The sequence below is a fragment of the Muscardinus avellanarius genome, assembly GCF_963383645.1.
Source record: "Muscardinus avellanarius genome assembly, chromosome: 13".
In the NCBI taxonomy this organism is placed as follows: Eukaryota; Metazoa; Chordata; class Mammalia; order Rodentia; family Gliridae; genus Muscardinus; species Muscardinus avellanarius.
This window is the reverse complement of record NC_137799.1, coordinates 40,695,088-40,711,948: the sequence shown is the minus strand read 5'-3', so window position 1 is coordinate 40,711,948 and position 16,861 is coordinate 40,695,088. Positions and strand designations below refer to the sequence as shown.

Below are 16,861 nucleotides of genomic sequence, written 5' to 3'. Positions count from 1 at the left end.
TACCACCAAAAAAAAAAAAAAAAAAAAAGACACTGGATGTCAGTCAACAAAGAATGGCGGTTCACAGGAGCTGAGAGACAGACAAAATGAGCCCTATAACCCTGGGCCGGAATGCGCGTAGTACCCCAGACCCCTGGAGAAGCCGGGCACAGTAAGACGCTAGGTCCCAGGTGGGGGTCGCGCAGGGCACGCAAGCCGGGGCCCAGGTCGCCGGACTCTGGGTCCCGGGCTGGAACACGCGTAGCACACCAGACCCCTGGAGAAACCGGGCCCAGTACCCTGGGTCCTGGGTCACGGGACCCTGGGCCCCAGGCAAAGTAGTGCGGAGCACTCTGAACCCATGGGGAAACCGACCGGGTCACAGTGCTACTGAGTGCCTGATCCCACTACCTCCTCAAACCACATATTCTGTCTTCTCTTATTAAAAAAAAAAAAAAGGGAAAAGAAAAAGAAAAATATCGGAGAGGAGTTAAGAAAGCCGTTGTGGATGCCAGGACACTGGAGATGCAGACAAAACTTATCTAAATGCACTGGAACTTATGGAAAAATTCCCCGTGAAGGAGGACTGCTATTTCTCTATATTGTTAAGAATCTTGGACATCACCTGTAAGGAGAGAGTTTAGCGGAGACCAAGGAGAAAGGCGGTGTTGAAAGCGGTCTCCGCGATGGTGGTGGAGACTTATATTCAGGAGAAGCAGAAACCGGATCCTACCAACCTTATTTATTTATTTATTTATTTTTGAGAAATTACACCAAATGTCGAATGCTACCGTCACACATGCTTAGGAGCACTGGACAACATTCAGAGTGGAAAAAGAGCCTGGGAAGAATTTGAAATGGTGGAGACAGTGGTAATGGCAGTGGCCAGTACTCAGGGGAGGCAGAGATCTGATACATTACACCTGGAACCTTTGAAATAATAACCCCAGAGACAGTGATCGGAGCCTGCTGAGGGGTTAGGCCGGTGCCGGGGCCAATGGCTGACATCGGAGCCTGCTGTGAAGCAAGGCCACTACTGGGGCCTCTGAGGCTGAGATCGGAGCCTGCCGAGGGGTTAGGCCAATGCTGGGGCCAGTGAGGCTGTGATTGGAGCCTGCAATGAGGCAAGGCCGGTGCTAGGGCCTTCAAGGCCGGGATCGGAGCTTGCTGAGGGGTTAGCCCGGTGCCGGGGCCAGCAAGGCCAGGATCAGAGCTCACCGTGAAGAAAGGCCGGTGCTGGGGCCTCTGAGGTCTGGATTGGAGCCTGCTGAGGGGTTAGGTCATTACCAGGGCCAGCGGCCGGCATCGGAGCCTTCCATGAGGCAAGGCCGCTACTGGGGCCTCCAAGGCCGGGATTGGAGCCTGTCGAGGGGTTAGGCCGGTGCCGGGGCCAGTGAGTCTGGCATCAGAGTTTGCCATAAGGCAAGGCCGGTGCTGGGCCCTCCAAGGCCAGGATAAGAGCCTGCCGAGGGGTTAGGCCGGTGCTGGGGCCAATGGCCGGCATCGGAGCCTTCCATGAGGCAAGGCCGCTACTGGGGCCTCCAAGGCCGGGATTGGAGCCTGTCGAGGGGTTAGGCCGGTGCCGGGGCCAGCGAGGCTGGCATCGGAGCCTGCCGTGAAGCAAGGCTGGGGCTGGGGCCTCCAAGGCCAGGATAAGAGCCCGCCGAGAGGTTATGCCGGTGCCGGGGCCAGCGGCTGGCATCAGAGCCTTCCGTGAGGCAAGGCCGCTACTGAGGCCTCCGAGGCCAGGATCGGAGCCTGCCGAGGGGTTAGGCCGGTGCTGGGGCCAGAGAGGCTGGGATCAGAGCCTGCCATGAGGCAAGGCTGGTGCTGGGGCCTCCAAGGCCAAGATAAGAGCCAGTTGAGGGGTTAGGCCGGTGCCAGGGCCAATGGCCAGCATCGGAGCCTGCTGTGAGGCAAGGCTGGTGCTGGGGCCTCCGAGGCCGGGATCGGAGCCTGCTGAGGGGTTTTGCCAGTGCCGGGACCAACAGCCGGCATCAGAGCCTTTCGTGAGGCAAGGCTGCTACTGAGGCCTCCGAGGCCGGATCGGAGCCTGCCGAGGGGTTAGGCCAATGCTGGGGCCAACGGCCAGCATCGGAGCCTGACAGGAGGCAAGGCCACTACTGGGGCCTCCGAGGCTGGGATCGGAGCCTGCCGAGGGGTTAGGCCGGTGCTGGGGCCAGAGAGGCTGGGATCAGAGCCTGCCGTGAGGCTAGACCGGTGCTGGGGCCTCCGAGGCCGGGATTGGAGCCTGCTGAGGGGTTAGGCCAGTGCCGGGGCCAATGGCCGGCATTGGAGCCTGCCATGAGGCAAAGCCACTGCTGCGGCCTCCGAGGCTGGGATCGGAGCCAGCTGAGGGGTTAGGCTGCTGTCGGGGCCAGCGAGACCAGAACTGGGGCCTCCCATGAGGCAAGGCCGCTGCTTGAGCCAGCGAGGTCTGGATCAGTCCACTGGGTAGCCAGGCCACTACTGGGGCCGTCAAGAGTGGGATCAGTACTTGTAACATGGCATGCACAGAGAAATATCGCAGAAAATATAAATCAGATGCTTCCCCTAATCAACAGGAAGAGGTTGAGCTATAGAAAGGGCCCTATAGTGAAGCAACTAATGTGACCAATCAGAGGGTATGGAATATGGAGGACGGAGCCTCTTTAAAATGCAGGAGGTACATAAACAAATGTATCAAAGTTAATCACCAAACAAGCATGGGATCCAGGGAGGGGGAGGGAATGGGATGGGGGCTGGAGGAGGGCTAATTGGATGATGTGTGCTTGTATATCCTCTCAAGTCTTGTACTCCAGTGTGATAGATATATGACTACAATGCACCAATTAAAAAATAAATAAATAAAATGAGCCCTATAATTTCCCCAGCTTAGTTCCTTAAGAGAGATTCCAGGATGTGGCACAGGAAAGGGGAAATCAGGAGGATCCTAAAAGAATCATTGAATTGAGAAGATAGAGCTGAGACTCTAGGTAGACCAAGTGGATAACATTCATAGGAGAGAGTTCAGGAGGGTAGACAGCTGCATAAGGAGAACTCTAAGGATCTGTAGAGGTTGACCCTCAGATATTCAGCAGTGTATGCACATGAGGAAATCACCCAAGATCAGGGAAAATATTACCTGCTAGAGGAAGCAGTGCCCAGAATTTATAAAAGGCTAGTATTAATTCCTGCCAGTCAGACCTGAAAACTCCATAATTCACAGGTCATTGAGTAGAATATTTAGAAGGTCTAGGCTCAGTAGAGAATAAATTAGCCCCAAAATAAACACTGTTGTGATTTGACATAACAAACCTTTAAAACAATACCACAGAGGATCAGACCATTTCCAAATAACTTCACTGCTTTCCAGAATAAGCTTGATAACACGTATAAGAATAAAAATTCAACAAATTACCATTCACAAAGTCTTACATTCATAACAAATTATGAAAGGAAGCAGAAATATATAGATCAGTCATTTGTAACTTATCCAGAACTCACCTGAACATAAGAATTATTTCACTGGTCAAAAAATCTACACAAAGCCGGGTGTGGTGGCGCACGCTTGTAATCCCCGCGCTTGGGAGGCGGAGACAGGAGGATCGCACAGGTTCAAAGCCAGTCTCTCTGGTTTAAGAGACCCTGGTTCCAAATAAAATATATAAAGTAGGTCTGGGAGTGTAGCCTGGAGGTAGAAGGGCTTCCAGGAACCCCAGTACCACCAAAAAAAAAAAAAAAAAAAAAAAAAAACTACACAAAAACATAGAAGTAAAAAAAAAAAAGATCCAAACTGATCTTTCAAAGACGTAAACTACCATATCTGAGATGAAGCATATATGACTAGACAATACTATGTCTAAAAGACATGTCTAATAGCCATGTTAGATAATACTGAAGAAGACATGCGTAAACTTAAATAGTTATATACCATAGAATAACAGAAACACGTAGAAGAAAGTAATTTTGCAAAAGGAAAAAAATCAATAAGCTTGCGGTCAGTTTTAAGCAGCATGACATGCATGTAATTGGAGTCTCTGAAGGAAAGAAGAAAGGGTAGGGACAGAAAAATATTTCAAGGGATAATAGCTGAAATATTTTCAAATTTGATGAAAACCATAACCCCACATTCAAGAAGCTCAACAAACCCCTAAGACTGGAAATAAATAAAACTATATCAAAGTATGTAACTGTCACTTTCTCAAAATCAATGATAAAGAGAAAAAAACTTAAAAGCAGCCAGAGGGGGGAAAAGCATGTACAAAGGAACAATAAAGAGGGATGGATAGTTCTCATCGGAAACAGTGCAAATGCAAAGTGAGCAACATCTCTTAAGTTCGGAAAGAAAACAAATGCAGAATTCTATACCTGGTGAAAGTATTCTTTATTTTTATCAGTGAATGTAGTTACAATCTTTATTTTTTTATTTTTTATTTTTTTGGTGGTACTGGGGTTCCTGGAAACCCTTCTACCACCGGGCTACACTCCCAGACCTATTTTATATTTTTATTTGGAAACAGGATCTCTTAAACCAGGGCGGCTGGCTTCGAACCAGCGTGATCCTCCTGTCTCCACCTCCCAAGCGCGGGGATTACAAGCGTGCGCCACTACACCCGGCTATAATTACAATCTTAATGGAAATTCCTGTAAAAAAAAAAACTCTCCAAATCACTCCTATGACATCTTTAACAACTGATAAAGTTATTCTTGTTATACTTAAATAATAGGTTGAAGCAAGACTAGAGTGTTTTTAGAGATTCGTGTGGTTAACTTGCTGATAAATGCATCGGTTTACTTGTAGAGTAACTAAGTGACTGACACATTAACTCTATGTCCTCTGAAAAAATGCCAATAAGAAACACATGTGTATTGATTTTCTTCCAAGGAGTAATTGTTGAAAGAGTGAATTTAGTGTGTTTACGCCAGGACTTCAAAGAAATGTTTCCCAACTTATTTTAGAATATAAAATCTTATGGCTGTAGCCAGGTGTGGTGGCACATGCCCGTAATCCCAGTACTTGAGAAGCAGAGACAGGAGAATTACGGGTTCGAGGCCAACCTCTGGAACTTAGAGTGAGGCTCGCAACAACCTCGTGAGACCATGTTTCAAAAATAAAACCATAAAATAGGGCTGGGGGTGTAGCTCAGAGGTAGAATACCTCTGGGTTCAATCCCCAGTACCACCACCACCACCACCGCCACCACCACCACCACAAAAATACGGCTGCTCCTTAAAATTTCTGAGACAACCTTTGGGAGGGGACACTCTTGAGCATGTAAAGTGTAGGTATATTTTGTATATCCCCAAGAACCAAAAAAATAATGTGAAGCTCTACTGCTGTTTTGTGGTCTATGTTGTAAAGAAAACAAAAGTAGCAGCTTCCCACCCCCACCTTGTGCTGGGGAAATCAAGAGATTTAATATTTTTCAAACATAAAGGTGTATATAATAATTAACATGCTTTCCCAGTCCACTCATTTCTCTTCTTTGTGTGGTTTCTTTTATATAGTCCCACTTGCCCAGTCAGGTTCCAGCCAATTTGCCAATTTGCTATTTGCTCCAGACTTTGTATTTGTATTTGGTAATTTTTGTCTTCCCCGACTCTGCTCTATTCTAGGGTTCTAGTATGATTTGACCACATCTGACCAGGAGGAACATTTAATCTTACTTTGTTCAGGTCTGTCATGCCAGCCTCTGGCCGTCAGAGGACTGGGACTTCATGAGCAGGACAGAAACTCCCTGTCCTGCTCATGTTCCCTGTCCAGGTTTGAACATCTGCATATGACATTGTACTAATTTATAAAAGTACAAATGTCATATGCAGATGTTAAAACCTGAATGCCCAAACATTCACTCTTGTGCTCAGCATGTATCCTATGAGCTCCTGTCAGGGAGGAGTGAGCAGGCGCAAATGCCGAGCGGTCATGGGAATCGGTTGCCTGAGATTCCCGTAACAGAATTCTGCTGGGGCAGATAACCCTGTGGGGACCATGGGAAGGACCCGCTCACCTGACACCAGGATGCGTGCACACTAACCCGGCTTCCCACCTGATGCCGCTCTGACCCCGAGTCAACGCCCTTCGCCCGGAGTTCCCCATCTCTGTGGCTCTGTGCCCACCTCCCACCAGGCAGAGAGGATGTGCCTGTCACAAGGCCGCCTTGGTCTTTGAGGATGCTTCAGGAAAACACCTGGTGAGTGTTGGCTCAGCAGCCCTGGCCTGGTGCCCGAGTGCGCTAGGGGCTGGGCCTCCGTCCTCTAGGCACAGAGTCACCGTTCATGGGGGGGGGGGGGGGACACAGCCACACTTCTTCCCACCTGGGCTTTCTGCACTGAGCTAGTCATGGAAATACTGTGCTAAACAGCGGGGTTCTACCCGAGGAAGCAAGTCCTGATGGGATGCTGAGAGATGCCTGGTTTCCTTAGGAACCAGAGGCATCCCCTGTCCCTCATAACATCAAGCCCAGCATGTCCTGCCATTCTCAAGCTCCTGGCTCCTCTGTGGTAGGTTGGGAGGAGGATGCAGGGGTGGCACCTTCTGATGGATATTTGGTGGCCAAACACAGGTCCATCCCATCCTCTCAGCACAGTCTTTGTCTTCCTGCTTCCCAGGCCTCTTCCCCATCCACCTCCAAATCCTCCCTGGTCCCTCACTGAGCACTAGGATGCCTCCCCTTCCCTGTCTGTCTCTAGCCCCCTGCTCTTGCTCAGGCTCACGCATGTAGAGCTTTCTATGAAATGACTCCTGCTTACCAGTGTTCCAAAAGCACCTGCTTCAACATGCATGAAGCTCAATTTTAGGCACCTTTTAATGTCTACCTGGACTCACACTGCCAACTCCTTGGGTCCTAATAGAAACTCTCTATGGTAACTTCAGAATCCCTTTCTACCTCCAGCTTTCCAGCTTTGACTGCCCTCAGCCAGGGTGATGGTGACTTTGCCCACACATATATGGAAGACACCCTTCCCCTGCCACACAGTCCTCCCTCATCAATGCCACCATTAACACCAGAAGTACATCTATGCTTTGAGCCACGTCCAGCTGAAATTGGGTGCTTGCTCTTGCTCTCGCTTCTGCACCATAAAATTCTTCTAAGAAGTTCTCCTCTTGCTTTCTTGCATCGTGGTTTAATCCCTCTTGACTGAAGCTTTTCAATCAATATCTAAGAGGCTAAGCCTCCCATCTTAAAAAAAAAAAAAACAACAAACAAAACTCCTTTCCTGCACTCTGGAACAGGAATCTTGAAGGAGTTGCTTACCTTTGCCATCACTAACTGCTCTCCTTGCATTCCATCTCAAATCCACCAAGTCAGGTGTTTCTCCTCACTCACTAGAGGCCGTCCTTCTCAAGGTCACAAATAATCTCTATTTTGCTAAACCTAATTGTCAACTCCAAGTTTTCATCCTACTTGACCGATAAGAACTTTTCTGATTGGAACTTTTTATTCAGCTGATTTGGGTGCTATTGGGGCTTGAACCCAGTGATATATCTCTAAGTCTTTTTATTTTGTGACATGGTCTCACTAAATTTCTCAGACTTACCTTGAACTTCTGTCCCTTTTGCCTTAGTCTCCTGAGCAGCTGGAATTAGGGGGCGTGTGCCACCGCACCTAGCTTCATTTCATTTTGGAAAACTTTCCTCTCTTGGCTTTTAGGGTACCACACGCTTCTGCCTTTCCTCCTGCCTTATTGGCTGCTGTTTCTCTGTCCTCAGCCTACTGGCTCCTTTCCTTCACACTTCTTAACATTAGAGCATCTGAGAGACCATTCCTTGGCTCTCTTTTTCTTTTACACTTATATCCTTGGTGGCTATATCTATACTCATGGTTTTAATTGACTAATTTTTCCTTTTTTCCTTTTTTGTGTTACTAGGGATTGAACCTAGGGGGAATTATATCTCTGAGCTATGCCCCAGCCCTATTTTACTTTGAAACAGGGTCTCACTAAGTTTCTGAGAGCCTTGCTAAGTTACTGAGGCTAGTTTCAAACTTGTAATTTTCCCATCTCAGCCTCCCAAGTACTGGGATTGCAAATATGCACCACCACACCTGGATTAGCCTCATAGTTTCATGTACAGTTTGTCTATCTATCATCTCTCTCTATCATCAATCATCTATCTATCTATCTATCTATCTAATCTAGTCTAGCTGTCTGTCTTCCTATAGCCTGGGCCCTTTCCTGAACTCCAGGCTCATAGCCCCAAATTGTCTAATCAATATATACACTTGAATGTCCAATATTTATTTGAAACTGTACAAAAGTGAACAATTAATTCCCTATCCTCTCACCACCCCTCAAAAATGCAAATCTAACCTGTTCTGATGTCAGTACTTCACACATCGATTAATGGCAACTCTAGTTGTTCAGGCCAAAACACTGGTGTCATCCTTGACTTTTTCCCTCTGTTCACATCTGATCTGTCAGTAAATCCTACTGTCTCTACCTTCAAAAGAAATCCAACATCTAAATATTTCTTTCTTTTTTTTTTTTTTTTTTGGTGGTACTGGGGTTCCTGGAAGCCCTTCTACCTCCGGGCTACACTCCCAGACCTATTTTTTACATTTTCATTTTTGGAAACAGGGTCTCCTAAGCCAGCGCGTGCGGCTGGCTTCGAACCTGCGCGATCCTCCTGTCTCTGCCTCCCAAGCGCGGGGATTACAAGCGTGCGCCACCACGCCCGGCAACATCTAAATATTTCTAATCCCCCCTCCTGCCAAACTAGTGGAGTAACCTCATAACGAATCTTGCTTCCACCCAAGCCTACATCCTCCAAAATTCTATTATTAGCACCATGAGGTAAGTGATCCTTTCAAAGTGTGTCAGATCTACGCAGACCCTCTGACAGCTTCCCTTCACTATCTACACAGAGTAAACAGGGCCGGACCCGCCAGGCCTTTTACCATCGGGCCCCTACTGCGCTGGCCTCGCCCTCTTCCTTGTTTGCTTCATGTTTCCCGGCCTGCTTGTTCCTTCCAACATGCTGGACATGCTCTCGTCTCCAGGTATGTGTATTAGCTTTAATTTCAGGCTGGAAATTCCTCTTCCTCTGCTATCCATGTGGTTTACTATCTCATCTCTCTCTCCAGTCACATGTTCCTATTTAAAATCATAGTTCACTTAAGTCTCCCCTAAGCAGCCTGATTCTGTGCATATATCTGGTCACCCTCTACCTGCTATTTTCTTAAATTTATGCTTTTTTTTCTCTCTCCCTAGCATAATCCCAGTGTGAGCTCCTTGGAAACAGATTGTTTTCCTCTTTCATTCACTGCTGTATTCCCAGTGCCTGGTATATATTAGGTTCTCTGTATATGCTGAAAGAATAAAAGAATGGGTGAATGACTGCCATCCATTAACCAGCTCATTCTGATCCCTTGAACAATATATATATATATATATATATATATATATATATATATATATATATAATCTCCAGCTTTTGTCATAGTGCTTCTAATAACTTTTTATATGACTGCCTCAAAGGCCATGAGCTCCATGAGAGGAAGTCCTGTGTATTGTTCACTGTTGTCTCTTCCATTGTCTGGCATAGTGCTTAGAACATAGTAAATACTTGAATATTTGAATATAAGACTCAGCAAGGTCATTCTGTTGTGATCCTTTGGGGCACATCCTCATCAAATGATCTTTATTCATTCCATGCAGCTGGAAACAATGGGGGTTTGGAACAGGCAATGAGGATATAGTATCTGGAGTATTCACCCCACAACACTTGAACATTGTCTGCACAAGTCTCATTGGCCCTCTAAAGCACGGCCCAGAACTTAATACACTGCTGTTCAGATGAGACTGAGCCCTGAGACTGAGTCCCAGATGGGTTACCTTTAAAGATTTCAGTAGCAACACAAAAAAGTCAGAGGAGATCCTACCATTTGTTTTTGACATTTATCTTATTAGCTGTGTGCTTCTGAGAAGCACAAAAGCACCCCCTCAAAGAGGTGAGGACCAAGCACACCATGGGGAACCGTGATGCAATTCAAGCTTGAGCTATACCTTCAGTGCACCTTAAATAAGGGGTTTCCTTCTTTGTTTTAGTCCCTTTGTCCATTGTACAGGGTGGGGCTGGGAGAAGTCATAGAAAATGCTGACCCATCTGAAATGAAATGTGAATTTAAGCTCCTGTACCACATAGGAAGCATTTTTTTTTCTTTCTCTACTCTATCACATGCTGCATTGAAAATAAGGATACACGGCCGGGCATGGTGTTGCACGATTATAATCCCAGCATTCGGGAAGCAGAGATCGGAGGATCGCAGTCCATGGACAGCCTCGGCTACTTAGCAAGCCCCTTTGCAACTCAGTGAGATCCTGTTTAAAAAAGAAAAAAGAAAAGAAGGAGACACAAACAGGTGGCCCTTTGTTTATGGGTACAGAGTATATTTGGAGAATGCTATGCCTTGCTTTCATGCTAATGGAAATGGCAATTGATAATCTTTTTCAGGGGCATGCAGAGACTTGGAAATCTACAAACTCTTTCTAGTTGGAATGGGTATTTTCTGGTATAAGCCAGTACCTTCTGCTGAGAGGAGAGTTGAGAGCTGGGATTGATTTCCTGGTTGGGTGGCACGAGTCAGTTGAGAACAGGACTTGGAGCAGTTGGGGGAGTGGCTGGAGTGAGGGGAGTGTTGCTGTGGCTGGGGGCATCAAAGAAGGTCAAGTGCTCCTTCTTAGTAGAGGGAGGGTGGGCCATAGGGTCTTCCGTGGTCTTCTTCAAGCTACCTCTCTTCACATGATCTTTACTGTAGGTTGGATCCTTCCCAGCTTCTTTTGTTCTGGATCTGTCCACTGTCTCAGCCTTGGAGAGAAGAAGGGGTTCCTCATGCCTTTGATCCTTTACTTCAGGGTTAATCCAGTGTGAATAGAGTGTCATCTCATCTCCCAAGTCAAGTTTTACGGTTTCTGGAAAGGTGGAATTTTTGTGAGTATGGACTTTCCTTACTGACCCTCCAACTCTTGGCTCTGGAAAATGTGATCCTGAAAAATATGACCCTGCCAAGTGTTGCTCTATCGGTTTTGGCCCTAAAACATTTGTCCCTGAAAAGTTTGTATATGAAAAACATGGCCCATTCAAATATTGCACTAGCAAAATTTAGCCCAGCAAATTATGGTACATTACATTGGTCCTGTAAAGACTGACATCATAAGGCCTGGAATTCTCAGGAATGTTTGGGGGAAATCGTTCAGCTAGTCCAACAGCTCTGCAAAACATTCTTATCTGGTCTTTTTTTCCCTCAAGGAATCCTGGAGGATGCTCTGGGAGTTCCAGGTGAGGGAGAAACTGGTGAAGGTTCTGGCCTGGAACACCAAGCTGAGAGGACAGAGACGGTGACTCTACAGATCTAGACAGATCCTTACTCACCCAAAGCAACCATCTTGGCTGAACAAAAGTCCTATCTGAGAATGATCCTGGAGATACATGTGGGAAGCCAGGGAGCCTAGGGTTCTACTTAGAAGTCCCCTGCTGTCCCCTGAACCTTGGCAAAGCGGTGTTTTCTCTGGCCCCAGTGCCGCACCTCCCTCTTTGTGATTCCCAGCTGCTCTGAATCCCACTGGGTCCTCCACTTTCTCTGTCAGGCAGAGAGTTGTCTTCACCCTTGCAAAGGCCTGGGATGAGGGCAACAGGGGCCCTTCTTCAGGCTGGGTTGCTCATTTTGGCCTCCAGCTCTACACAAAGTACCTGGACACCTGCCATGTCCCAAGTGGGTTGTGAGATCTCAAAGGCACAGTGGGCAGAACCATGAGGCATTGACAGGGAACTAGGTTGCCTCTGACTCTGCTGCGCTATTTTTAGTTTGACTATTAGCTTTTCTTTTAAGCAGACTCATTCTGGATCTGGGGCATATGGGATGCCTGGTGGGGTAGGGAGTTCCTAGAGCATCGTTTTCTTTTGGTTGCTTAAACTCCTAAAGGTCATTTATGTGAAGATAGTCTTTGGGATGGCAAAATTTTGTTCCCTTGCATCCTTTGTCTTTATGGGACCTGCCCACATGCACCTCCAGGAATTTTTCAGGTAGAAGCTCAGCTTGGGCAAGATAGTGCCTTGGGTGACTAAGGGATGTCAGGACCTGTCTGGCACTATAAAGACAGCACCCCCATTCACTTGTACTTCAACCAGTAATGCGTGTACATTGTCTGCACAAGTCTCATTGGCCCAGAACTTAAAACATTGTTCCTCAGATGAGGTTGAGTCAAAGGCTCTGATAGGCCCAAGTGCCATCTCTGTGACTGCAGATTGGCTAGTGATTGCCAGGGTCACGGCCCTGGAGAGAGCCACAAAACAGAGAGCAGACAGCCCTACAGGAAGGCACACTTGTCTCCAGTTTCTCAGTGGCCCCCTGGATAGGGTCCAAGCAGCTCAGGATTGTCAGTAACAGCATCTGGTGAGACATGGTGTTGGTCAAGTCCTGTCAGTATTAAGTGAATCACTTCCTGATTTGCGTAGCAACTGAGTTCTGCCTCCAAGTCTAGGAACTTGCTTTCCAGAGGACAAAGAAACCATGCTGCTGCCAGAACCCCTGGCATGTTAAAGACCCAGTGATTTGCAAGTCCCTGCAACTACATATGTGAGCTGGGATGCTGCTTTGGTGGATCGTCTCACGTTTATAATCTGCAACACTGCTTTGGCCTGAGCAAGCGACTGTGGACTAGTACTGGACTGGACTGCTGCCACCATGGATCAGTACACATCACTGTCCTCAAGGTCTCTGGGGCTACATGTTCCAGGAGACACACAGATCACATCTGTGCTGCTCTAGGGCAGGGGCTGTTGGTTATCTGAGGATAGGAATGACTGGGTAAACAGGTGAATCTTTGGAAGCAGGCCCCAGGAATGGTAATTCAACCTGCTATTTTAACAGCCTCTGGGGGTGGAACTCCAGCAGCTTGTGATGCTCCAGGACAATGCTGCCACCCTCTGGAGGACTGAAATGGGCTTCTTTAATCAGGGACAGTCCTAGATCTGGCAGGTCAGGCTACAATATGTTCCAGGACGTATACTATGTGGTTCTCTGTATCTAAAGCTATTTCTGGACAATAGCTGGCAAGCCCATATTGGAGCTGAAGCTTTCTCTCTAATGGATACTACACCAAGGCTTCACATTTGGCCAGAATCAAATGTGAGGCATTGATCAGAACTTACCAATGATCAGGTAGAGAAGCCCAATTTAGAAACATGGAAAAAGGCTAGGACTAAATGAAATGGAGGAAACTGTAGGCAGTACATAAATGAAGGGAAAAGGACTAAAGAGAAAAGGCCCCGGGCTGCCTTGTTGTGGAGAGAGGTGAACCAGGAGCTCATTGTGCAGAAGATAAACTACAAAAAGCCACCTAGAGATAGCACACTGAAGCCTAAGTGTGTCCCCCCAGGCAATGGCCAGACACCCCAGTAAAAGATGAAAGTCGGGAAGGATACAGCCAGCTCCGTGGAATGGGGCTTGGGCCCTGCTCACAGTCATATTTCTGCTTTGCAGTGGACTGGTTGACCTCCGTTAACCCTAAAGTCAGGGGGATGTAAGCTATCTTTTAAATAGAGGCATTAGATGTAGCGTTCAAGATGACAAAAAAAAAAAAAAAGAAAGGTTGTTGTTTGCTTTTGAGACTGAAAATATTGGAATAGGTGTGGTACAAACTGCCACAAGAACTCCCCCCACAGACCATGGGGACCCTCCGTGTGGAAGTGCATGCATTTATATCCTCCTACTTACCAGTACCCCAGGGTCTTGAACACAGGAACTCAGGTGAAGGGAATGCAAGGTCATAGGGTGTTTTAAAAGCTCGGGGTCCAGGGAAAGAAAGGGAATCTAGTATTCAAGAGCTACTAACCTGGGTTCTTCAAGAAAAGCGAGAAGTTGTTCTTCCTTTTCTCCTGGTTCGCAGGAACCTCAGGCTCCTCAATACTTGAAGACATACCTCCCGTGTTCCAGGACATATCTGACACTTGAGATTTTTCCCCTTGCAGGAGGTGATCAGGCCACTGGTGATCTTGGACGCTGACTGTACCAACTGACTGGGTAGCTGACTGAGTTAAAGATTTCTGGCCCATTAATTGTGGCAGCATGGATCCAGATACCAGTGAAATCTGTCTAGAGTTCTTGGAGCCCAGATCTTGACTCTGATCAAAAGGCACACTTGATGTGGACAACATTTCTAGGCAAGAAGAGTCCTGAGATGTCCCCAGCAGAGCAGGGAACACCTGGCTGTCCTCACCCTCTAGCAGCTGCTGAATCTCCAGAGCCACGGCATTGCAGGTTTGGCAGCAGGGGTCTGTGCAGAGGAGCCGCCGCACACTTTCCACCTGGGGAAACCAGCCCTGGCTGGGAAGGGAATCGCGGGAACTGTTACTGATGGAGGAACATCTGCCTCCTTGGACGGTGTGGCTGGACCTGCAGCCCTTCTGATTCCTTTAAGTCCTGAGCCTACACCTCCTGGGTATACCCTTCTGATTTCTTCCTAGAAAAATGCCATTTAGCAAGGGATGGTGGGCGAGGTCAAGGGTCTGGAGCAAAGTCCAGACAACCTAGAGGAGGGCACAGCCCTCAGATAAGATGGAGAGCTTAGGTCAGTTTTCTGTTACCCTTATTGAGAAGCTGAACTAGGAGAAAGGAATCAGGCAAATGGAGACGCCAAGTGGTTAGTTGATGGGGCATCACCAGGAACATCACCAGAGAGAACCAACCTGGATCAGTTCCACTGGGGGCAAAGACATCTGAAGCTTAGAACATCTAAACTGTGAAAGATTAGATCTTCATACTGAAAAGTATGGGATGTCCCTGATGCCATCTCTAGCATCTATTGCAAATCAGTCCTATTCTCTAAAAATTTTAAACAGAAGATAAGATGAACAGGCCTCCCTGAGACCAAATGGGGTAATGTCAGCAGAGTCCAGCCAAACCCAGAAACTGCCCTTGAAAGGGTGTGTGTGTAAAGAGAATAGGCAATGATGACTTCTCTATGCAAAATCTGTTCTCTTGACTGGATGACCCGTGGCTGACTGCAAACCCAATAACATCTTTTATGAACTATGCACGAGTCAAATCCTGAATTGAAGGAACTACTGTGACCTTAGCAAAGAGTAGAATTGGGTCACTCTCCCCTTCTGAGATATCTGAAGCCCCCTGCCGCTGGCTCTGGCAACCCTCTCAACAAGTGAACCAACCTCTGCTGTGTGTGTCCCTCCCAGCTCTTGTCCCTCTCCTCATCCCTGCCCCAAGCCAGACTGGGAGTTGGGAGACTGCGAAGAGCAATAGATCACCTTTTCATGACAGAGAGCAACTTCTTCAGCTTCTCAGCTTCTTCCTTTGAAGTTCTCTTAGCTGAGGAACCAGGAGACAAGGTTAGGTAGAGCAGGAGAGGATTTGAGGACATCCTATAAGAAGTTGAAGGCCTTTGAACAAAAGGAGACTGAAAACCCCAACTCTTCTCTCTCTCTCTCTCTCTCTCTCTCTCTCTCTCTCTCTCTCTCTCCCTCTCTCCTCTCTCTCTCTCCTCTCTCTCTTTCTCTCCTCTCTCTCTTCTCTCTCTCTTTCTCTCTCCTCTCTCTCTCCTCTCCCTCTCTCTCTCTCTCTCTCTCTCTCTCTCTCTCTCTCTCTCTCTCTCTCATTCACAGTCCTGCCCCTAATCTCACTTGATCTTCACAGCTGCACTGTGCGTGAAGCAAGATTACTGCTGCTACACCAATTTTATGGAGAATAAGATAAGGAAATGAAGTGATTTCTACAGGGTTGTAAAACTAGTAAGTGATACAAGGACATTTGCCTACTTCCTGCTTCATTCTTGGGAAGGTCAGATAGAGAATTTTGGAGTGTTCCTAGACTCTGATTTCCCAGCTAAGTCTTCCGTTAGTAGTCGTCACTGAGGATATTAAAGCCTTCAGTGGATAGGGCACCTGGCTTCTGGCATCAGGGATCACAAGGTAAGGCCCTATGGGAACTCACAGTGAAGAAATCAGGAGAGACTTGGACTTTACCTCTTGATGTTCTATCTCTGGACCTTTGTTTGACTCTTCGGTGATGCTTAAAGACAAAAACATAAGAATGTGAAGCTGGGTCAGTATTTTCTTTTCATGTCTAAAATGATTCAAAACACATAAGCACTTCCCAGTCTTTTCCACCGTTACAGTTCTATACTTCTCTACCTTTCCTTTCCAGATCCTGTCTTTCATCACCCAACCTTTTCCACCTTTGCTTATTTCCTACTCACTTTGAAGTACTTCCATACTTCAAACCTTCTGCTAGTCCCATTCCATGGACTGAGAGTAGAAGCTTTCCCATTCTGTGGGGAATTCAAGATGAGATGGAAGGAAAATTGGAACAGATTAAATGATAGGAGATACTAATAACCAAAGGGCTTCAGTTATCAAATCCCCTAAATGGTCACCAACCAGGAAGATCACCCAAATTGTGAGCTGTTCTGGGATCTAGTGAGGAAACTCCCATGAGAAGGAAAAAAAAAAAGAAAGAAAGAAAAAAAAAAAGAAAAGAAACAAGGGGTAAGAGTATCAAAAGAAAGTGAGGGATAAAATCTCCTCATTGGAAGTTTATCAATACAGTCATGGTCATGGTATTTCCCTACCTGGCAACAGCTTTTGTTAGATCCCAACCTTGATTTTCGGCGCTTCTTTTTCACTTGCCAAATAATTAAAGCAATAATAAAGATGGATCCATAGGTATATAAGGAATATCCCACATCCCACAGAACAAAGGTAGGGATCACCATGATCTAAACTGCATGAGCCATTCCTCTTGCCAGGCCTCCAGTGTCTTGGAACCCATTGCCTCCAGATTCTAGACCTTGTCGTCTCTGCCTCACAGAGGATGGATCTAGACCGTCAGGCTACATCACAAAGCCTTCCTGTTTCACAAAGGAGGCATAGCATCGCAGACTTATCTGT

At 47.0% G+C, this 16,861-nt stretch overlaps 1 protein-coding gene across 1 annotated transcript; it reads right to left on the bottom strand.

Annotated features, from left to right (window-relative positions):
* Window positions 1-10,543: 10,543 nt before the first annotated feature.
* SPATA31F3 (SPATA31 subfamily F member 3) lies at window positions 10,544-16,686 on the bottom strand (the record flags this gene model as incomplete). Its single annotated transcript, XM_080708943.1, has 4 exons — window positions 10,544-10,872; window positions 13,795-14,285; window positions 15,224-15,284; window positions 16,518-16,686. 4 exons carry the CDS (start codon window positions 16,684-16,686, stop codon window positions 10,544-10,546), a joined length of 1,050 nt encoding a protein of 349 aa, XP_080565069.1.
* Between the last annotated feature and the right edge of the window lie 175 nt (window positions 16,687-16,861).